We start from the raw sequence: 24891 nt of genomic DNA, 5'->3' as shown, positions 1-24891 counted from the left end.
GAAATGTGGGAAATTCATATTGAATTGTATTATATTATGAATGTAGACATGTATTAATAGAGTAACGGAATATATTTAGCCAGTCAGTTTTTTGTTATTACGTTTTTAGCATTTATACTGAATGTATTTAGACTGTTTTCAATACAAATACCTAGAGACCATATATCGTTTTTATTTTATATTTTATAGTTTGCTGCTATGTAAGACCAATGGTCAATTTTAATAAAACGCAATTAGGTTTTTAAAATGTGCACTGTTTTTTATAATAAACATAAATTTACATCTGTATTATAACTGCCTACTTAATGTCAATTGTGCATTTCTAAGACACCACAAAAAGGTAATATTATTATAATATTATTATTATTTGGAAACTTGCACCGCAAACTGTGCTAAACATACATATCATCAATGTAAGGTAACACAAACCTTTCTCATGGTATGATACAGTATCAGTAATTGGGACATGCAGAAACTAAGAAATTAATATTTCTATAAATATATTTGTTTTGTTAAGGACAAATGACTGGAAAAGTATAAAGAATTCAACGTGAAGTGTTTGTCATGTTTTGACCATAAAGAGTAATAACTGGTTTATATAACTTTCACTTAGGAGCAAAAATAAGCCTTTAAACTCTGCCTTTAAAAGAAATATATCATGATAATTATCTGGAAAATATTTACTTGTTCTAGTTTGAACTTTATGCAAAATAAAAAGTAATAATAGTAATAGAAATAATAAAATTAATCAACTTAATAGCTTAATTTTCAGAACATGTAGCAGTACACGTAATACATGGAAATATTTAGCTGCCTTTAAAGTTTCAAAAACTCCTAAAATCTTTAGCAGGCTTACAAAAAGACATTCAAAACTTTTGTGGTCAGGAAGATTCTCTTCTGCTCACCAAGACTACATTTATTTGATACAAAATACAAGAAAAATAGCAATATTATTCACAATTCAACAATTCAAAACCTGTTTTCTATATTGATATATTTTAAAATCGAATTTACTCCTGTGATGTAAAGCTGCATCTTGACTATCATTACTTCAGTCTTGAGTGTCACATGATCTTCAGAAATCATTCTGATATACTGATTTGCTCAAGAAACATTAATTATTATTATCAATGCTGAAAAATGTTGTGCTACTTTGATGAATAGAAAGTTTCAAATAATTTATTTGAGAGAGAATGTTTTTGCTGAAATAAAGTAGACTATTAATTTATTTAACACACACTCTCTCTCTCTTTCTGAGCCCAAACTTTTGAATGGTAGTGTATGGACAGAAATACATTGTAGTTTTACAATCCAAGAAGAAAGAGGCCATCCAAAAATAATGTTACCTTCATATAGGGCATGTGTGCACATATTTAATGTGTGTATTCTTTGAAAAACATACAGGTCTGTCTGCACAACAAGACACGTGGACAGAGAGCATGAATCTCCTGAGAAATTGTGCTCATGAAGTAAAACAGATGTCAGCGATCATCAAAAATCCATCTCTGTATGGTTTCAACGTCTTGCGATGTTCTAGGTCTGCGACATACTTTTTCAAATGGGCTGTCACTTTTGAGAAAAATCTAATTCGAACGGATATCGAATATCATGCAATGTATTCTAATAATAATTATTATTATTATATGTTAATTCATTATTATTATATCAAAATAATTATATTTAAAAAATAAAAATATTTTGTGCAATGTGCAATTTGAAGGCAATAAAAACAAAGAGTGAAAGCATATATGTAGGCTATGTGCAATTAAATATTATGCAATAATATAGTCGTTTAATGTGCAAAAAAGGGATTCAAATTTAAACTGTTTACATTTTGAAAATATAAGTTACAATCACAAATTAAAAAATTATATATATATATATATATATATATATATATATATATATATATATATATATATATATATATATATTCATTCAATTCAAAATAAAAAATAAATAAAATAAAATCATTCAAAATAAATCTCTAAATAAAAATAATAATAATTTAAATTTAATAATCAGCCAACAAATTGTATGTAACATTATACAATATTACTTCTCTTTTTTTATCAAGTTTACAGAAGTAAAAATCCCCTAAAAAAAAATCAAACTGCATAACAAGGATAAGGCAATGAGAAGATAAGTGACCATGGCCTTGCTTTACTGTTATGTTTAGTACAACACCAAACACAGAAGTTGAATTAGATTAGAAGTTCTTATGAGGTTTATTTAGAAGAGATAATCGCACAACTATTTTCATGAGCAGACATTCAAGAAAATGTGACTGCGCCAAAATCAAATGAAAGACTATAACCATGATGACAGACTACAGAAATTAACCCTAATTCTATCAGCAATACACTGCTGTCACTATCCCATAATAATAACACAGCAGATTCATGGAGACCATGGGAAATGCTTACATGCCTCTTGCCCTGAAGATACAGGCCTGGCATAGGAACACATTTCTTCATTTATGAGTATGTTGAGTTTAATTTCTTGTCAGGAAATCGATTAACTTCTTCACCCCTCTATGTGGGATATACAGCTAATTCGGCAATAAAATAGAAACAGTAACACTCTCAAGACGGGGAATGGATCTTTAGCCAAGGCTGACAGACACAAGCCAAACATCAGCAACATGATTGCAAGATATTTATTCTTCATCATTTTATCTTCTTTTTATGAATTTCAGAGGGTCATGAACAAGTGATTTATTTTACAATCAACTGAACTGTTTTTTTGCTTACTTTGAAACTGAGGCAGGCAGAGGTTAGTCTAAGACACTTACAAAGACAACAGAATCAAATCAGATATATGCTGGAGGCTTTGTGAAGTATTTTACCCCATGATGTGACTTTGAGCACAGCTTTAGAGATAAGACGAGTGCTGGAACATCCTCTCAGCAAAAAATGCCTTTGAACCAACTCCAAATCCAAGAAAACATTCCTTTCATTCAGCACTACATTCAGCTGTATACTTACTGAAACTTCTTACATAAGCAAACCCATGGCCATCATCAAGCCCAGCATGCTTTTATTTCATAAGTGGAGTGGGACGATATTTAAAAGAAAAAATAAACATTAATATTAAACATAAATATTAGTATTTTTTTTTACATACACCAATTATTTTGCTTTAGAAGAATGAATGGATTTGTATGGATTATCATCATCTTTGTTTTGTTATTGTAGTGTCAGGAACATGCATTACGTGGATTCACAGAGGTGGATTTTTTCTTAAAAAGTTAAATAAAATAAACTTGTGGTCATCCGAAGAAATTGAGTTTAGAAATAGCTTGAGGGTGAAGAAAAAGATGAGGGTGAGAGTTTAAATTATTGGGGGGTGTGGGGGGGGGGGGTATCACTTTAATGGCACATGAAAATGTCATGTGGTGTTACTGTGGAAATAAAAACAAAATCCTATTACAGTCCAAAAAGTAAAATACAGTGCTTACACAATACGGATCTTACACATTGGGCCCTATTTTAACAATCTGAAACGCAAGTGTCAAAGCGCGAAGCGCAAGTAAGTTTGTGGGCGGGTCTCGGCGCTGTTGCTATTTTCCCGGCGGGATTTAAATGGCTCTTGTGCCCGACGCAAATCTAAATGGGTTGGTCTGAAGTAGCTTCATTATTCATAGGTGTGGTTTGGGTGTAACGTGAAATAAACCAATCAGAGCGTCATCCAACATTCCCTTTAAAAGCAGGTGCGCAAGTTCCATTATGGATTGCTATTATTATGGCGTATTTACCAGGCGCACGCCAGGAGCGGTTCACAGCCGAGGAGACTGATGTTCTTGTAAGAGCAGTGAAAGACAGAGAAGTTGTGTTGTATGGGGATGGGAGAAACCCACCCAAAAATAGCGTCATGATTTCCGTCATCTGATGTGTTAATCTTTTTTTAATGTAACAATTTATGATTTGCAAAAATAACTGTTGCATCTGTGTAGATTACATGAGCAAAGTGTTTGCGCATTGTGCACGCTATATTAAGCATGCCCCCTTAAAATAGCATAATGAACAACGCGCAACGCGCCACTGACTTTAGACTAGTTTTTTTCTGGTCAGTGGCGCAATTGTTTAATGGAACAGCAAAATAGCACCAGGGATTGTTTGCGCCAGAACACGCCTCCTTTTTTGCGCTGAACCGCCCAGGGAGCGCAAGTTCATTCACTAGTTTAGCGACGTGCTTCTGTGGAGGGAAAAACGTGCTTTGCGCGGGTGCAAAATAGGAATGACACATGCGTCGGTGTACAAAGTCAATTGCGCTGGGTGCAAGATAGGGCCCACTATTTTCAATAAAAAAATGAAAATATATTTCAAACTAAATTACAATTAATTTTATTACAAACAACATGAATTATCAGTTCATCAATTATAATTAAATTGTCTCTGCACATTACATTTGGATAGAAGTTTTGAAACGCTTAGAAAAATATGAAAGTGCTTTTAAGTAACTGGCTGTTTAATGACTGTCTGTCACTATTGGCGAGCTCCAGCAGTCTTCACATACCTTAAATGCTCTGTGCTCAGCTATGTGAAACATGGACGAAGTAGCTGAATGATGAATTGATCGTTAATCAAACAGAAATATTCCCTGATCCAATGGGATTAAGGGATTATGGAGCAGGAATAACCGGAAGGGAGGGGCGTGTGGAGTCAGCCTGGCTTCCCACCATCTCTCTCTTCATTATTCCGATCATCTGAGATTTGGGGAAGAAAGGGGGTGATTCTTCATTGAGAGGTGTAATCCTCCTTTCTCTCTGAGGGTGTGACTGGGATGAGGGTGTGATGCTCAGGGTGGACACTGGAAAATGGACTGTTACACGTGCAATGGTTTGGCCTCACTGATTTTAGCCATGACATAGATTTTTTACAGCTTCCTGCCAAATAAGGTTAGCTCAGCCAGCTTGTATTACTGTACAGTGGTGCCTGCAAGTGGAACTGAGTGCAAACTAACCACATTTAAAGCCATTATAAGCGTGGAAAACTGTGTTGAATAGCACCACTATTTCCTTGATAGGAATTCAGTCATGCATGGGGAATAATGACAAGACAATTTGCACTTTTGCATGCATTTCTAGAGCTTGGGTTTATGCATTGGAAGATGGGAGTTTGTGCCATTTGGTTTTCAAACACCCTGAACTATACTGGTTGAGTCAGAAGTAGATATTTGTCCACTCTAATACACAGCAATTTTGAAAGCACCAAAGTGTAAGGATCAAATGACATTATTATTATTATTATTTTGCTCAGGTCTATTAATTTATTAAAAAATACATTAAAAGTTATGCATACATCTCATGAGTCAAAACACTAGTGATGCACCAACATTTCAGCAAATGAAAACACTTGCAAAAATGATTTCAGCTAGATTTGGAGGGCCGAAATAATTGACCAAAATGGGGACGTTAAATTAGCACTTTTCCAATGACATGCTTTGGTGTAATCTATGCCTACTTCATGTACTCAACCTGAATGATCTACAACAATAGTGACAATATCGATTCCTTGTTCACCACAACATACATTGACCTCAGGAAAGCCAATGTCCATCATTAGGTAGCTAGAAAAGAAATGAACTCTAGATAGGAGCATTTTGTTAAAAATATGCACTATATTACATATTCATTAGATTTCATTTTAACATAAATTTGAATAAATGTCTGATGAAAAGTTATTACGGCCACCATTTAATTAGTAGAGAAATAATTAAAATCATTAAAATGCTGATATAAAAAATGCCTCATGTGCAATTTAAATGTTTATATCCACTCAGATATTATTCGATTTTAATAACCTTATTTTGATAATTTTTTTAAAAAGTAGAAAAGCTGTCACTATGGCAGTATCCTTTCAAAAGGCACAATACAGTACACATACTAGTGTGTACACTTTAGGTAGAAATCTGTACCTTTAAGCTACTAAAATGCACCTTTCGGGATTAAATAAGGCACAAAGACACAGCTTTTGAAAGGGTAGTGTCCCAGCAGCAGCCGCTTTTCTGAAAGGCACCGTGGTGCTTTCAACATTGCGCTATATCTGAGCTGTCACATGTCAACTTCAGAGGTGGGATCTGTTTGGCTGAATAATGGAAGACAAGGAAGTGTTTGGGATAATACACTGATAAAATACAATAGCGTTACTATTTTCAAAACAGCAGGATGCCTATACAAAAAAAAAATATTCAGTCACATTTTTGAAAAACCAAAATTGTTGAGATACTATACCATATTATCCTGTTTAATGCATGTGACGTCAACATTGATGCTTCAAAATCTTAACTTTCAGTAAGACGTGCAATCACAAGCTAGCTGCACAGATGGACAAGCTGTTCCCATCTGCACTGGGATCTGTGAGCAATTAACTAACTAGCAGAGGTAAACAGATAATGAACTATACCAATGATCCATGACACTAGTGAAATCTAAGACGCAACAACAACTTTGTGCATGCATTTTAACTCACAGACTCAAATGTATGAAACTAAACTATACTCCAGCAATAGATGTAGATAAAGATTATAGATTAGAATCATCTCCCAATATCTGCCTCTTCTCCTACTTTAGGCTGCTGTCCAGCAAAAAGTTGTTGTGCATCTCTGGTACAATTGCTTTGCTTCAGTAGTCACAGCTAATTTCCTCTCACCCAAACAAATCAGTGAGTCACTGTGCGGATGTCCACAGATAAAGCCAATATATTGTCAAAAGGACCCCGGGTCAAACCCCCTCCAGTGGCTTGTAACATTTCAGCTAATGGATTAGTCAAAATGAGAGCAGATGCAGCTGTCGTGTCAGGCTGTCTGTCTGTGGCACAGACCTGGCTTACTGTACTCACCAGGAGCCACATTTCATATGGCTTGGCAAAGCTCTGCGGGGGGAAACGGCAAGTGGCATATGTCAAATCGCCACATGTACAGTTCATCCAAAATGAGAATTCAGTCATTATTTTACTCATGCAACCCATTCAAGTCATTATTCAGTTATAATCTTTCCTTTCAGTGAGCTGATACTTAAAAAAAATGTAAACGGGTCAGTCGAATTGGCTCACAAATAGTCAAAAGGTTTAACTTACAAATCAGTCCAGTTTGTTTATGAAACTCACCAGCTCTTCAAATCGTGTTCATTTTAGCTCCATGTAAAAAACACAGAAAGGAAAAATTTTGGAACAGCACGAGGGTAAGTAAATTATAAAATGAACTACTCTTCTACGGTCAAATGTGACAGGAAAGGAGAAATAATACAAACAGATGAAACTGGACGTGGACACAAGGAAAAAAATATATAAACAGAACGAAAAGTTTAGTCTGCTTTTAGATCGGAGAAATCATTTTTTATAAGCTACTCTCTCCAGATTCACCTTAACACCATATAAAAACACCATACATGGCCTTCACAAGAAAGCACACTTATGTCACGGCACATATGCACCACTGAATATTTTTAGCTCAACAACTTACAACACTTGCTGTCATGGAGAGGAACCTCACACCGGTGGGAGACAAAATGACAAGTATGTGTAAGTTGGACAAAGTGAAAGTGTTTTCACACATTCAACAGTTCCTCAAATGAACTGAGCAATCACCTACCCCAAAGAGATCATGCTAGCCACAACTGTCCTCGCCTGTTAGCACACGCAACACCTCCACACACTTCTTAATCTCTCCACCTGGCCCCAGTCGAGAATAAAAATACAGGAAAAGCTCACTCTTGCAGAGTCAACACTCAACCGTGCGCTAATAAAAGGGCTTATTTATGCTCAAGGCACAGCTAGGATGGATGTTGGCACACTAGCCTAGCATTTGAGGTTTAGCTTCTCAGCAGGGCCCTGACAACAGACGTGTATATAAAGTTAATATATATATATATATATATATATATATATATATATATATATATATATATATATATATATATATATATTCAGAAGATCATCACTGCTAAAGAAAAAAGTACAAAGTTTTAATTTGAGCAAATATTAGATCTAGTGAGGGTTTATTGGCCTAACATAGTAGTGAAATGGGAGAAAGCTGGTGTAGGGAAGCTATCTGAGGGTTGTTAGTCTAAAAGTGTACCCAACAGGAGGAAAGGAGAGGTATGCAAGGCCTTTACACATGTGACCAGAAGAAACGAGAAGCCCCGGGTGGGCTTTCTTTTAACAAACACACAAGCTGGCATGGTTTCACAAAGGCAACAGCATTATTTCAGTATTCAATACACAATTCTAAATGTGGGAAATATGTGAAACGTAGTGAATTAGCTTATTTAAAGCACATAATTTCCAGTACAAAACTAAGTCACAATGTTAAGGTATTTTGAGTGATTTTTAGCGAGTTTCTATGTGGTTGCTAGAGTGCGATTTATATGGCTGGTTTATTTTAATGAAATTTTTCAGATAAAAATTGCCATTAAAATGTTAAATGTGACTTCATTTTTTTCCCCAGGTTTGCTGTGCTTGCTTGGAACATTTGCAGAATCACTGTAAAAAAAAAAATATATAATAATAATAATAATATATAGCGTATATTAACAATATTGTACATTTTTATTTTATTGTATGACTATAACATTACAATTCAAGATACAGATACATTTAATTAAATCACATCCTTTGGAATTTGATAACACTAAGCCATATTACAACTTGGGTTTTAAAATAATGATGGTGGTAAAAATAGAATACACTTGTAAAAGTTTTAAGAGGTGCGCTGTATTTGTGCTCTTGTATACAGCGGGTTGTGCTGACCTGAAATACAACAATAAAAAGAGAGAGCCGATTTCAAATCTCTTTTAGAGCTTTCATCTGTTTGCCAGACTTATTAATGAGCATCTGCTCTTCTAACCCATCCTCAGATAACTGGTGGTGTGACCCACGGCTTTGAGGAAACTGACCTTGCTATGGCAGCACTGGCATGATATTAGAACCCAGAGAGATTTATCTTCTTCTTTCATTTTGTTCCTCAAGGCTCTTTCCACATTCCCACACATTCTTGTAAACACTAAATATTATTTATCTACTTTCCATTTTTCAGTTCTGGTGTGTATAACCTTCTACGTGTGGGCTTGGAGATTATAACTCAGGTTAAGAAAAACAATGACAGAAAAACCATGGACCAGAAATGAAACCCTTTTTTTTTTTTTTTTTTTTTTTTTTACAATTATTATTATTATTATTATTATTATTGCTTTCACAAAAATATTTAAATATTATAGAGCTGAAAGTGACTAGTTAATGTCATTTTTAACATTAAATAAATAAAAGTTATTAATTTCTGCGGCTTTTCCTGGCCCGGAAACCATCGTTTTTAATTGCCTAATATGTCAAGGATTCATGATTTCTGGTATTTGTATAGAAATGCAAGCCTGTGCGTGTAAAGAAAAGCCTGAAATCCAGATATCTGGTGACGTATTTATCGTCTAATCTCACAACTCTACACAATAATTATGAGTTTTCTTTGTGTTTCTTGGCTGAAACATAAAACAGTGCAGATGTACCAGATCACTAAAATGTCAAGTTCAGTGCCTAATGGTTAAAAGTCATCGGAAGCTCTTCGGTCACACAGCAACAGATGCTGGGAGGCAGAATCATGACCTTCTTATATACCCACTCAATAAAAACTTGTACCTTACACCTTCCTCTCTCTAACAGAGCTTCAATGAAGATAAAGCAACAGACCAAAAACTTGGATGTACTATGCAATCTTTCAGTTTTTGCTCAGTGACACATATAAGCCGATGACACAATAGTGATCAAATCGCTAAAACAAATCTTACATAATCAGTATCATTAACGCAAGTTTAAAACACACACCAAGAACACCAAAACCCGAGTTTTAGGATGTGGATTTAAATGAGATGGCCAGTCTATGTCTGCTAGCACCTGTTAATGCTGGCACCCTCCAGACCCGTGGTTTCACACCACACTCCCATAGAACATGAGGTGAGGGGTTAATCTGATATTGGGCTGAAGGAAACTACAAAGCATGCGAGCAGATGGTCATCTTTGAGCAAGGTTTCTGCTAAAACAAGAAAACCAGAGATGGAAACAAGAGAAGCGTTTTTTACTTTAACCGCAACATTTTTGACTTGACGTTCACATCTTTGTGCAGATAATGAAGAAGATAAAATATTGATATATTTATATATTGGTATATTGAACCTTAATGTGTTCCTCTATAGGTAGAAACCAAATATGGGTTGGGTCACGCGTCATTTTAATGTGCTTTCGCGTTACAATAATGCGCTCTCCTTGCTGCTTCTGCACCGCTTACACATACTGTATACGCACTGCAAACGGGGTACGTGTGAACCTGTATAATGTATAACAAATATATTTCAACACCTGAAGCACCGCTACAATGAGCTCTATGACTAATGCATGGCAAAAAAGCCATGTGTCTAGACATTTTGTCACACCTTTACTTAGTGATTATTTTGACTTATGTCTGTTCTAGAGACATGTTACAACTTTTCTTTTGTTTTGGAAATGTTTCAAATTCACACTGAATGCCTTTATGACTGTAAAGCATATCTGTGTGTATGTCAAAATCGTGATTAAAAGGTTTATTTGAGGTGGAGTAACCCTTTCACAGAGTATGAAAAGTGCAATGGACAGTCCATTAACAAGTCCACCACAGTCTTCCACACAACACATCCTTCTGTGAGATCCAGCAACTAAATAACGTTTGCTGGATGTGAGAGTGTGGGAGTATGAACATTTTTTTCCTAATGGGAGGAGGGATGCCATCAGCCACACATTGAATATTTACACAGTTATAATCATGCAACAAACTGTTTTTCTGAAGCTACAAATCAAGCTACAGTCAAAATGTTTACAATTTTTACAAATAAAACACAAAACAAAAATTCTAAATGCAACAGTAAAATTTGTTGGTTAACTGTAAGTTACCTTACCATTGAAAAAAGGTTTAACAGGCCATAACCATAACATGCAATTGTACTGTAAAATACTGTAGAATGGATGTGTTTTGTAGGTAACCGCTATGCACTATATTGTATTGTCTCTTATATTTGTTATCAGTGCACATTAGGTGATTTGTGTTACATTTTATGTTTTGTTAATGTTTATGGCATTATTTTACTGACATCTGTGTTACAATGATAGTCTTTTTCCTTTGACCCTGTGAACAATCAATATCCAAGTACTGATACGGACAGACTTTCATTTAACCGGTTTAATTGTGTGGTTTATCTCCTGTATTATTTTGGTGGTTATCAATAGATTTTAAGGTATAAAGCCGATTTAAGTAGGCTCGTAATTTACCACTTAATGAAATATGTATGGTTGTAAAGTGTAAAGTATACAGGTGGCAATATGCCATCCAGTAGAATTAGAATAAATCTGGATCTCTGCTGGTGACTCTTATTTAAAATCCCCCTGCATAATCTAAACTCATTCCAATATGAAAATATTCACAATAAATATGAGGTTGCTTTGTGTTTCTTGGCTAAAGCAAGAAAAACAGTACAGATGAATCAGATCACTGACATTAAAAGGCATCTAAAGATCTCCTGCCACAACCAAACACACACACAGCCGAAGAATGCACCATGAGGCAACAGATGCTGGCAGGCAGATTCATGACCTCCTAAAATACATGCTCATGAAAAACCCTCGTACCTCACAGCTTCTTCTCTGATCACCATTTAACCGAGCTACAGCGGGGTTTGGTGTATTTCAGCTACAATTTTCACCCTGCTGGATGAAGCCCAGCTAGAATGGCATTATCTAGGTCTGTTAGTCCTGACCGGTACAATTTCAGTCAAAACAAAGCATTCACATGACATTTTAAAAAGACAGATTTTTCCTTTAATCCAACTGATATTGAACATTTAAAGTGCATGTAAACACACATTTTGACAACTAATCTAGCTAAGTACAAGGAGTTTAGGTATCGGAGATTTACTGTTAAAAGTACACTTTTAACAGCCTGGATGTATGAAGATTTACTAGCTGCTGCTGATTTACATTTCTTCTGAAGATGATTTGTAAAGTACTAGCCAAAAGCTAGTAAACATGTTATTAGTAATGTAGGACTCATAATGCAAGGCTGTCCGGTGAAGCCAACATGAAGCGGTGTCCCTCTCTGTGTAATTTAAAACATTTTTTACTGTATGTCTTAATTGAAATCATTAAAACTGTTTCTAATAGGCACCTTCATTTTATTTATTTACTTTTTTTTTTTTGTGCATGTAAACCATTTTGATTTACCCCCAAAAAAATGAGAGCACTTTAAGAGCAGCTGATCATGACAGCAAGTTTATTATGGTGATGCTTCTACTGCCCAGTTTCATGTATAACCTGAAACATTGAATCAATAAAAAAATATATATACTGTAATTCAATATATAATAGTATACAGATTAACAACAAAACAACTTAAACATGGCAGTCTAAAACAATCTTTTCCCGACTGCTACCTCAGAGACTGAATGAGCTCCTCCAATAAAGCACAGACTTCACATTCAAATACACAAATGCGAGCATTTAAGCGGAATCCGAAATTATACTGAAAAAGACAGACGTTTGGATTTAAACGGTGTTGGCAACTTTTGTTTAATCTGTGCCCATTTCATTGGTTAATTTCCTCAGCTACCACAGAAGTTACTGCACTACTGCTAACTCCAGCGTCCACATTAAGAACAGATTAAACCGAGCACGCGACTACATCAAATATAAACCCCAAAGCAGTTTTTAAATCAACAGTGCTGTTCTTTCTTTACCTGCATTTAAAGCGTTGAGATCTTCTTCGGAACAAAACGGCGTCGGTTCGCCTCCCACAGACTCGCGGTGAGTTGAATCCCGGTTAATCCGCGCGAGAGAAGAGACTTTCCGTTTGTAACTTCACCGGGAGCGCGACTGCCGCCCGCCCGTCTCTACACACGTGTGTTTGTGTGTGTGTCCACGCAAAGAACGATTTCCTAAAATCTCATAAGTGAAATGTGTATTTTAAGCCGCTCAGACTCCGGGAAGCCCGTCTCTGCCCGTCTCTCATCCGCGGCTCTGTGTGTGTATGTTGAGGGATAACGGGAGGTGAGCGTCGGTCGGTTCAGTGTGTTATTGTCCGTGAGTGATGGAAGAGGGCTGGGCTTCAGACATCAACCATCCACTCACAAGAGGCGAAAACAGCCATCTTTATTCATCTAAATGCTTTCTTTGCTTTTGTTTGTTTAAAAGCAACAAAAACAATCATTTTTTGTTAGCGTAACATCAAAACAAAAAAGTTGTTTCGTTGTATTAAGAAAAATGTAGGCTATTTATTTGTTTGTTGAAAGAAAACCTTATTTACTTTTGTTTGTTAAAACAGTGTAGTCTGCATTTGGTTGTTTGGTTTGTTTGTCTGTTGTCTTCACTGAATCCTGGTTCAATTAATAAACAAACAAACAAACAAACAAACAAAACCCTAAAACACAGATGACCATTGTTTTCTTTTGAAAGAAAATAGATACATTTAAATAAATACATTTGGGACTGTATTTTTGTGAATATCTATCTATCTATCTATCTATCTATCTATCTATCTATCTATCTATCTATCTATCTATCTATCTATCTATCTATCATTTGTCTGTCTGTCTGCCTAACTATCTATAATTGATTATTTCTATATATCTATCTATCTATCTGTCCGTCCGTACGTCTGTCTGTCCGTCCATCCCATCCCATCCCATCCGTCCACCCATTTAATAATTTTTGTTTATTTCACATTCAATTAAAATATAAAACTCTGCTACTTTAGCTCATAACACACATGATGTAAAATGGAAGCCTCATTCAGTTTCTTCTTTATTGAGAGGATGACAGGGTCAAAGGTCACATTTGGGCTAGCTATAAATGCAAACAAAGCTTGAAACTGAGAGGAAATGCAAAGTAGTGTAGGAAACAAAAATGACAGAATACTTTAAAGCAGTTGATTTATTTAGGAAATTTAGTCATTTTCCATCTCTGATTGCATCATTCTAGACATTCTGTCTTTGGCAGATTTTGAGAGAGAGTGTATATGCTCATGGTCCCACAGATGGTGGGTGTTTGTTTGAGTGGGTGTGTCTGTGCGGTGGGAGCTCACAGAGCCAAAGAAAGAACACACAAACACATTCATGAAAACACACCCAGTCGGGCCACACCTCTCATCCAGCATCACCGTCATGTGACCAATCCCTCTTCACCTCACAGTGGGCTTCATAAAAACACAACCAATCTCCTGTCACCTCTGTGTATGCCCCGTGGGCAGTCTCCTCCACACCTCCAGAGTAAACCAACATCAAGGCCTCATTCTTTTCCACAAACACACCATGTTTATTTTGCCCATATCAGAGCAATTCATTGCTTTGAAAACCACAGTGTAGCGGAGTATATTTTGAATACATGTGTTACGATTAAGGACACTTTCTGAGTACATTATCAAAGCCAAGATTGACTTTCTTACACACACACACACACACACACACACACACACACACACACACACACACGTTTGTTTTTATGAAAAGTGGGGACATCCCATAGGTGTAATGGTTTTTATACTGTACAAACTGTATATTCTATGGCCCTTCACCAACCCTACACATAACCCTAACCCTCACAGGAAACTTTGTGCATTTTTACTTTCTCAAAAAACGAATTCTGTATGGTTTATAAGCGTTTTGAAAAATAAGGGCACGGGTTATGTCCTCATAAGTCACCCTCTCCTTGTAATACATGTGTCATGCCCATGTCATTATACAGAATTGTGTCATGATATGCCACAAAAACTTGCCCACACACACACACACACACACACACACACCTATATAATCTTTAAAAACCCACTTAGGATGGAATTAACTTAAGATAGCAAAACAAACTAAACAAAACTGAAGGACCAAACGCACTCTGTCAATCGTCTAAAGATAAAAAAGGGATTCATTTAACCTAAGACTTGTAATGCTGCCCACAACCAGAAGAGGACGATGTTGTCAACATTTTTAATTAAATGATAATGGTGATAATATTGTGAATATGTTTTAGCGTGTTTGAATGTGATGAGAGTTCTCTGACTTGAGGAACTGACCTTTGACCTTCTGTAAGACAATCTATTTATTCCTCTGCAGCACTGTTTTATCTTACACACAGAAGCCAAAGGAAGAGGAATCTGCAAACACAATCTGTTTTAGATGTAACACCTGCATGTGGAAAACACATGTAACTGAACCTCCTCTGAACTAACCCTTTGCTATACCCCGCCTTGACAATCTTTCTGACCAGTACTACATTGACAAATGCTGTCTGACAAACATTGGATCTTGTCAAATGTGTATGTGTGTGTGTGTGTGTGTGTTTTCATACAATGAAAGTCAATCAGGTCCAATGTTGTCCATTATTTGTACATGCAGCTCACGAAGTTCCGTCTGGCAAATAATAATGAGCCATATTATCTGCAGCGATATCAGCGTAGGCCTATGTGTGAATAATCTAGATGATCTGAAGAATCATTACGGCAAACTATGTCAGTGTTATCTCTTGATTTCTTTTCTACTGCTCATTTGCTCACACTTTGCTGCTGGATGTCATAGCCTGAAACATCACACAGCCCACCCACAGCCCATCCCACAGCCCATCCGTCCGTTTGATCTGTAACAATGCGCACAAAACCTGGAAACACTTTTTTTATATATAATATAAAAAGCTCGAATTTGATTGTCTTCAGAAAGTAAAAGCTCAACGCCCTTTTTTATCAGTCTGTCTGGAAACAAAGCAGAGTTTACCAACGCAATACAGCATGCTCTGCTGAAGAGGAATTTCTTTTTTTGAAGATTCAAGTTTGCAAGGTTAGTGACATCAAATCTACATTCAGTTTGATGAATATAAAGTAAAAACAATAATAATGTGAAATATTCTAATCTAAAATGGCAGTTTTTTTTATTTGAATGTATTAAACTGTAATTTATTCCTGTGATGTAAAGCTGAATTGTCAGCATCATTAGTCTTCAGTGTCACATGATCCTTTAGAAATCAGTCTTATATGCTGATTTGAAGATCAAGAAATATTTACTATTATCAATTCTAAAAACAATATTTTTGCCAATTTTGTTAAAACTAGTATTTTTTTGAAATCTTGATATATACTTTCACATACTGTATGTGTGTGTGTGTGTGTGTGTGTAGAATTCAGGATTATTTGGTAAATAGAAAGTTCAGAACAACATTTATTTGAAATAGGCCTAGGTGTTTTTGTAGCAACATAAAAGTCTCTACAGTCACTTTTGAACAATTTTATGCATCCCTGCTGAATTAAGTATTAATTTCTATAAAAAGTATTAATTCCTCTCAAAAAGAAAAGAAAAACTGGCCTCTTACATTTGAATGGTAGTGTATATATGCATAAACCTTTACACATTTTATCTATAACGGTAATTTAATGGGAGGAACCATGCTGACAATGTAGCGTGACAACATACACCACTGCACTTGTGTAACAACTCAACTATGTTTTTATACATTATAAATATATTATTTTATACACTGCTATACAGATAAAATATTAGGCCTATATAGTAGGACAAATGTTTAAACCAGTTTCTACCAACACACAATAGTTACTGCAGTTACTATAAACCATGAAGAATGAAATGGGATCTCTCTCAAAGAGCTTTCAGATTCTTCTTGATATTTTATTTAATTTTTTTTTTATGGTAGTAGTCAATAAAACCCTCAACTTCCTGGACGTTCAGCAAAAGTTTTTGTTGTTGATGAACAAAGACAGACGACAGTCAGGTGTGCACTATTCATCGCAAAAGACAAATAGCTACTGTTAAAATCCTAATAGTTATTTTGGATGAGCAGAGAACAAGGACCCTCACCTTAATCACGTGACGGTGAAGGCGAGTGGAGGTGGGCGTGTCCTCGCGCGCTTGACTGCCGCTCACCTGGGTCACAGTGAACCATCCGAGGGTCGAGCAGTGCGCTTTGACGGAAGTGGACACGCAGAGTAAGGTGGACGTGCTCATGGCTTCTCCTCTGAAAGCGGGGTTCCACAGACTGGAGATCCAGAAAACCACATGGGACGTTCCTGACCGCTACTCCTCACTCAAGCCCGTTGGCTCTGGAGCCTATGGGACAGTGTGGTAAGAGGGCTATTGTTATATGTAGAAATAGAATTACATATGGAAACGAGGTTTATACTGTATATGTAAGGGGGAGTTATATATGGTATGTGGCAAATGATATATGTTAAGGAGGTTTATAGGCTATGGTAAAGAGGATTTATATATGCTAGATGGAACTGATTTGGAGAAGAACCAAAAATGTTGACAACAGTTCTTTAAACAGTGGTATAGACGTATTAATTATGTATAAAATGAGCTTAATGTATTATTATTAGTATTATTATTTTTCTTAAAATGCAGTGCTACACTTTACTGTTTCTAATGTTTATCATGTAATGTAATCACATAGATGATATGTTATATATTGAGACTGAGTGAGCCTTGGGTGTAATGAACACAGATGTGCACTCACATACCTGAGGGGCAGGTTTCAGCACGCTTGCTGATAACACAGAAATTCCCCCAAAATACTGACACTGTCTCAATCAATAGCTTTCTTCTGTCATGAGCAGAGTCTTTACGACAGTTGATAATGAATGACTATGTATTGTTGGTTACATGGTTATGTATTATTATTGAAATTATATTATAATTAGTTTTTATTTTTCTGACTCTACAGGTCAAATTTGACCCCCATTAGAACAAGTCATGGGACAAGAACAAATAATATATAGCATGTTATTTGACTTAAAATATAAGACATTTTCTAAGATTGAAAGATCTCTATAATGGAGTACAGCAAAGCTACATTGTGTTCGGTATAAAAGTCCTCTTGCTTGTTATTTTCCCTTAACATGCTACATTGCAACTAAAACCGCAAACCCTGAACACATGTTTTACTGCAGCTAATTGATTTGAATGCAGTAAGTGGAGCACAGTGGATTTACAAATGTGCAGCATATATGGTTTTTATTATTATTTCAATATGCATGATCTAAAATGCACATAATCTAAAAGGAACATTATGCATAATTTCTCATCAATAATGTGGTAACACCGAGGACAAATGAAATGAACCAGAAAAAGGGAAGTTTAACTCTTAGTTCTGTAACATTTATTTATATCAAAATTGTGACTCCGACATAATGATGATAATTAATGAATCTAGATTTATTTTTAGTTTTATGACATACAATAGTGGGACTTGCAAACTAACTAATTATGTGTTCAACGAACGTGTGATGAGGTTTCTAACGGGGGTTTATGATAACTTGTGCGCAGTTCTGCAACTGACCAGAAGACAAAGGAAAAGGTGGCCATTAAAAAGCTGTACAGACCGTTCCAGTCTCTGATCCATGCTAAACGTGCCTACAGAGAACTGCGCCTGCTCCGTCACATCCAGCACGACAATGTAAGTCTCAAATTCCCAATATACACAATACACCTAGACCAGACTTTTCATCAAATATCGTTGTTTCTGTATTATTTACATCGTCTTACATTTTCTTACTGTCTTCTTGATAGCCTTTTAATTTATGAACTCTCATTTATCATTTAGACCAGTTATTATGTATGTATGTTGTTTTAATAGCATCATAATCCTTCTGTCAGTTTAAAGAGAATGAAAAGATTTCACGATACTGTTGTTGTGTAAGCCCCCCTTTATCTTCTCAAACCAGTTTCTGTGCTCAGTAAACTATATGCTGCTTGTTTAAAATAGACTTTTGGTTGAGTAGCAAGAATAATTAATGCTATATTTTATCCTCCTTTCAAATCCCAAACCAGTTAAGTCACTACCATTTTCAAGTTCATAAGTATTTTTAGCAGCATTGAGTTTTCCAGGGCAAAGTTTGCTTTAATCATTTTTTTTAGCAACAGCAAATAAACAGCTGCAAGCAGCAATTATGGGGTTAATCACAAATTTGCAATAAGTTGATTTTTGTAGTCAAGACACCTGGCATCAGTTTAAGATCAAATATTCATTTTCAATACGATTACATTAGTAAAACTGAGATGATTTGATGATTCAACAACAATTACAGGAGGAGTAGCTAAATACTGTAACAACACACGAATCCATGTAAATGTGTGAACAAGCATTTGATAGAAATTGAAAAAGTGTTAATCATTTTATTCTTCAAGCCCTTATGGAACCCCTAAGGAGACACAGTAATGGAAAAAATATCAGATGGTAGGAAGAGTAACATTTCAATACTTTCGCATTCTCTACAAAAGTTTTCCTTCACGTTTGCATTCTCCCAAGAAATGTTGTGTTTGCCTATAAAAGCATTGAAATATAGTAATTTCTCCCATCTCATTTTTCCATCATCAGTTTTGCGTTTTGTGAGTGAACACTGCTTTTGCATTCTCTTCTGGAGTTTCTTGGGGAAAGCTAAAGTTTTGTGTACCAGCACCAAAGCTTTGTGAGGAAAAGTTTGTGAGCAATGTTTCTTAGATGAACAAAAATGTCACCTTGGGTGCTCCATAAGCCACAGACATACATGAGCAAAGAATGATGTCTTTAGGGTAAGATATTTTCACTTTGGCCAGTGGACTGTCGCCTGATCAGTCTGCTAGTACTGACAACTCTAAACCTGAAGTCCTGCTTCCTAAAATGCAAGAAAGATATTAAAAACTAAAAAACACTATATGTGCCATTCTTTTATTATTGCCTTAAACTTAATAACTTATATTGTCATGCTGAATAATTGTGAAATTAATCATAACAAAACTTTGCAATGCATAGACCAACCCTGAATGTAAATATACTGTATGCTTCTTCCTGTAGGTGATCTGCCTCCTGAATGTCTTCACCCCTGATTCCACGCTGGAGAAATTTGATACTTTGTGAGTGTCAAGATGAACAGAATGCATTCCTGTGCAAAAATCATACGCTTGTCATGACAGGCTGAAGGATGCAGTGCATGCATACAGTACATATATGTGTGGATGTATGTGTGTGTGATCGAGACTATGTGCTCTATGCAGGGTTTTTCATTTTTCACCATTTTGTTGATGTGAGTGATTTTTCAATGTTAAGAAATATAAATATATATATTTAAAAAATCTCAGTTTCAGTAAACAGAATTGAAAAACAACACTGAAAAATACAAAGGTCAACAGTATTGAAATGCTTAGATTCTCTAATGTTTTTTGCCCAGCTATATGGTGATGCCGTTTGTTGCTCAGGATCTCGGGCACATAATGAAGAGGAAACAGTTAACCAGCAAAGTCATCACATACCTGTTTTATCAGATTCTGCGAGGACTCAAGGTCTGCCTTCAGTCTGTTCACTGAAACTCTGCACTGTACTTACATTATTGATGTTTTCGATAGACGTCATACACAAGTTCCTTGAACACCACTTATTGATGAAATTGAATTTTGATTGATATTGCATCTAAATAGTAACAGATACTTGTTTCCTTAGTATATTCATTCTGCTGGGATCATTCATCGGGTATGTAATAAATCGTACTTATATACTAGTATTAAAATGTTTGGGGTCTGTAAGATTTAATGATTTTACTGTCACTTTTCATCAATTTTAAAGCATGATTAAATGCAAAACGTTAATCATGAGATTACTACAAATAGAGGCTGTGATGTTTCTTTGAATGTTTTTTGTATTCATGATGTATTCATGTATTTACTTCACAATATGGTCAATCTTTGATTAATAGGCTTGGAATATATTCTTGTGCAAGTAAACCCCGTTGCTGATATACACGATGAAATGACGGTAATCACTGATGTCTTGTTTCAGGATCTTAAGCCTAGTAACCTTGCAGTGGATGAAAACTGTGAATTAAAGGTGACACGGCAAAGTTAAATATAATATGAAAAAAATGAATGAAAGTAAGGTGTTGACTATGACCAGAAGAGTAATTTGTTTGTTTGTTTCCCTCCTGAAACCTTTTGTCACTTCTTGTACGATTTGTGTTTGTTTGTTTAACTACTATTTGGCCTATACTATGTGCTTTCTTCCACTCTTGGTAAGATCCTGGACTTTGGACTGGCGAGACACGCTGAAACGGAGATGACGGGTTATGTAGTGACTCGCTGGTACAGATCCCCTGAAGTCATTTTCAACTGGATGCATTATACTCAAACAGGTGACCTTTGACCCAACCCATTGTGTATAAGGTGATTTAAAAAGTAAGAGACTGACTATTTTAGTATTGTGTGTTTTGTGGCTGGGTCATATTCTCAGTTGATGTTTGGTCTGCTGGCTGCATCCTGGCCGAGATGATAACAGGAGAGGTGCTTTTCCCAGGCACTGACAGTATCCTTTCTCTCTCATCACTTGTAAAATATATCTGCTGGCCAAAGGAGTGCCTATTCTTTAACGCCATGTTAAGGTATTGACCAGCTGAAGAAGATCCTCAGCTTGACAGGCACTCCAAACTCAACGCTTGTTCAGAAAATGCAAAGCAAAGATGTAGGCAAATACCATCAGACCAACTCTTACTGTCTGTTTTAGGAGTCTATTTTTCATTATTGTATTGATGTGTTTGCAGGCACAATCATATGTACGCTCACTTCCAGTCCAAAAGAAAAAGGCCTTCAAAGAGGTCTTTTCTGGTATGGATCCTAACGGTATGTCTACAACTCCTGAATCAACTTCAGTTTCAGAAATATTTGAAAAACTAATAGCACTCAGTAAGTATTATCTAACAGGTTAACAAGAATAGTTTAGCCCACAAAATACAAAATGTGCTGAAAATTTACTACATTAGAGATGTGGATGATTTTGTTTCTCCATCAGAACAGATTTGGAGAAATGTAGCATTACATCACTTGTTCACCAATGGTTCCTCTGCAGTGAATGGGTGCCGTCAGAATGAGAGTCCAAACAACTGATAAAAACATCACAGTAATCCACAAGCAATCCACACCACTCCAGAACATCACTTAACATCTTATGAAGCAAAAGGCTCATGTTTTTAATAAACAAATCCATTAAGACATTTTTAACTTCAAATTATTGCTTTAGGCTAAAATATGAGTCCTCTACCATTGCTTTCTCTAATAAAAAAGAAAAAATATTTATTAAGAACCGTTTACAAGCAAGCGACTCGATGGATTTAATTCTTACAAAACACAGGGCTTTCACTTCACAAGACATTAACTGATGGACTGGTGCATGGATTATTGTGATGTTTTTTTTTTTATTTTTTTTTATTTCTTTTTGGCATTTTTGTCTTTATTTGATAGGAGAGTGTTTTTTTTTAACAGGAAACAAGTGGGAGAGATAGAGTGTGGGGGGGGGGGGCAGAATTGGGAAAGGTCTGTAAACTGGGACACAAACTCGGGACACCAAAAGTGCATCCGCATCATATGTCAACATGCTACCTTTGAAGCTATCGGCGCCATTGTGATGTTTTTATCAGCTTTTCAGACTCTTATTCTGATGGCACCCATTTACTGCCGAGGTCCAGAGAGCGGGTACATTTTCAGCAAAATAAATTTTTTGGGTGAAGTGTTCCTTTAATTATCGTCACAAATGCATTTGTGTGATATTGTATTGGTTTTGAATGAGATAATGTCGCCCTCTAGTGGCAGACTACCACGTTAGCTACTATATTACTATGATAGCTGTTATTATTATTATTACTGCTTGACAAAGCTTTAAGCATTTAATACTATTCTAAACTCTCAAACAAGGCTTTGTAAAGACAATATTAGCATTTGTCTCGACAGGGTTCCATATCTGATGCATTTTTTCTGTAATTTAGCTTTGATTTAATGTGTGTACCATCAACAGCCATTGACCTGCTGGAAGGCATGCTGATTTTAGACCCGGAGGTCAGACTTACGGCAAAAAACGCTCTTTCGCACCCATATCTTTCTGAGTTCCACGACCCTGAAAACGAGCCTGTGTCTCCTGCATATGATGACTCCTTTGAGAGTCTGGATCTGGCCGTCAGCGAATGGAAGAGTGAGAGCATATACATACACACATATACAGCTCCATGTTATTTAACATTGATGCTGCTTGTGTACTCTGACATTCTGTTTAATCTGCTCTCAAACGTTTCTAAATTCTAATGTTGGTCTTGGCATTATTGATATTTAAAAGTGTTCTGCCTTTTCATGTCTCACAGGTCTTATCCACATGGAGATCATGACGTTTGACCCGGACAACCCCAGAGCGACTGCAACATAACACCTCATATTCACATCAGGAGAACAGCACTCCAAACAATCAAACACACTCATCAACTATTGTCTGCTTTTTTATCAAATCTCTTTAAAACCTGTTGTTTTCAAGCACAGTTCCACAGTTTTTCATCCTTTTTTTGTTATCAGTGTTAACTAAATAGATATTGACTCTGTCTAAGTGTGTAAACCAACTTTTAAAGATTTCTTAAGATATCAAGTATTTTAAGATAATCAAGTGAAGAAAGATAAAAGTGTAAAAAATAAAAAATAAACATTTTTTGTGGATGCCTTTGTTCTGCATTAATATTCTATCCTATTATACTGATATTTAATATCAACTGGTTTATATTGTATTTATTGTATTTTATAAACAATCGGATGAAAGGTGGATGTACAATTTTTACTTACCGTTAGGGGGCAGTATTCGGAAGGTAAATTTAGTATTTTAAGTTACCTTAAATCTCCATTCAAACCTATGATTCAAACAGGCCAGTCTGCTTTGAAGTGTCCTGCCTTTAACGTTAACGGAATATATTTTGGATCTTCTGGATGACAGTGTAGCAAAAAACACACTTCACTCTGATAAATCAATCAGCTGATTTCAACAGAGGTTGGTATCTCCCACAGGACAATAGCTATCAGGTTCATCCACTTAAACAACAACAGAATTGTCCTTAAAGGAGTTTGAGTAATACTGACTGACCTGCCAGCTAAACCCTCACTGAAAGGAAGCTTAGTTTACCTGATGTAACCCGATATTTTGGCACTGCTTGGTCAGGTAGGTCCTATGGGAATGCGTTTGAATAGTGGTTGGGTAGTATTTATCTGTTTAGCCAACAAATGTTTTCATGTGTAGTGTACTTTTAACAGCGTTATTTAACTCTCTGAAGAGTTGGTATTTTGGTTCTCCTCATCTTTTTTGAATGTTGCACGCGTTGACCTTTCTAATCTTGAGGTGAACATCACAATAAGAGTCTTTTTTCCGTTATCAGCTTTATTTACTAGCAGTGTAGTCAATATTCACAACAGTGGTGGATCTCAAATCTCAAAAGTCTCAAATAGTTGGTTACATTGATCTAGAAGATGAGATCTTAGATGTACTTGTTTCCCACTGTAATATTATTTTATGCTTATTCTTAATTAATTTTATTAATAATTACTTGCCTAAAAGGTTTTTCAAGTACAAAAACCAAAGTACTTGAAAAAGAATACCGTGGTATTACCATGGTACATTTGTTGGTTGTTTTGGTACATTTTGTTGTGATCCATGTTATATGGATGCTAGCTAATTTGTCTACAACATGGATACTATGTTTGCTAGTGTGAATTCAAAATATGGGTCAAAATTATCAGGCTGAGATGGCAAAAAAACTGAATTAATGAAAAGAATTACATTTTTAATACTAAGTAGAAAGTATGATCTTCTATTGTTATTTATTAAAAGAACAAAAATTCTAATTGAAATTCTAAGATGTGTACACTCACATATATTTAAGGTCAAAGTCAAATATGCTATTAAATTTTACACTACATTTTTTAGGGTCATTAAATTTGTAACGTTTCTTAAAATCGGCCCAAAAGTTTTTTTAAACCATAAAGTACTTAACCCCCCTTTTCTTTACTGTGGACATGTTATTGAGCCAAATATCTCTACAGCAGTGATAATTAAATTAAAA

At 35.7% G+C, this 24891-nt stretch overlaps 2 protein-coding genes across 4 annotated transcripts in view; one reads left to right on the top strand and one right to left on the bottom strand.

Annotated features, from left to right (window-relative positions):
- The window catches only part of LOC127944749 (plexin-B1), a 69984-nt gene extending 56849 nt beyond the window's left edge, over positions 1-13135 (bottom strand). The window contains exon 1 of one of the 3 annotated variants that reach the window (XM_052540963.1): positions 12749-13135. The gene's annotated coding sequence lies outside the window, so the exon portion shown is untranslated. Of the gene's footprint in view, positions 1-7593; positions 7748-12748 lie in introns of those variants that run through there. The other 2 variants (XM_052540960.1, XM_052540961.1) reach the window with 2 other exon arrangements.
- Positions 13136-16902: 3767 nt separating this feature from the next.
- On the top strand, positions 16903-23500 carry LOC127944337 (mitogen-activated protein kinase 14A-like). The gene is made up of 12 exons (XM_052540215.1): positions 16903-17128; positions 18332-18461; positions 19839-19897; positions 20212-20323; positions 20481-20510; positions 20817-20864; positions 21051-21165; positions 21264-21335; positions 21412-21491; positions 21571-21649; positions 22818-22991; positions 23158-23500. Exons 1-12 carry the CDS (start codon positions 17010-17012, stop codon positions 23217-23219), a joined length of 1080 nt encoding a protein of 359 aa, XP_052396175.1. The 5' UTR covers positions 16903-17009; the 3' UTR covers positions 23220-23500.
- The last annotated feature ends 1391 nt before the right edge of the window (positions 23501-24891 follow it).

The sequence above is a fragment of the Carassius gibelio genome, chromosome A23, assembly GCF_023724105.1.
Source record: "Carassius gibelio isolate Cgi1373 ecotype wild population from Czech Republic chromosome A23, carGib1.2-hapl.c, whole genome shotgun sequence".
Classification (NCBI taxonomy): Eukaryota; Metazoa; Chordata; class Actinopteri; order Cypriniformes; family Cyprinidae; genus Carassius; species Carassius gibelio.
This window is presented reverse-complemented; position numbering and strand designations above follow the sequence as displayed.

Excerpts from the sequence above, each read along its gene's own strand:
- LOC127944337 (XM_052540215.1), top strand. The coding sequence starts at position 17,010 with ATGGCTTCTCCTCTGAAAGCGGGGTTCCACAGACTGGAGATCCAGAAA. Across the intron at positions 20,511-20,816 it reads CTGCTGGGATCATTCATCGG|GATCTTAAGCCTAGTAACCT; the intron begins GTATGTAATAAA and ends GTCTTGTTTCAG. Across the intron at positions 20,865-21,050 it reads ATGAAAACTGTGAATTAAAG|ATCCTGGACTTTGGACTGGC; the intron begins GTGACACGGCAA and ends ACTCTTGGTAAG.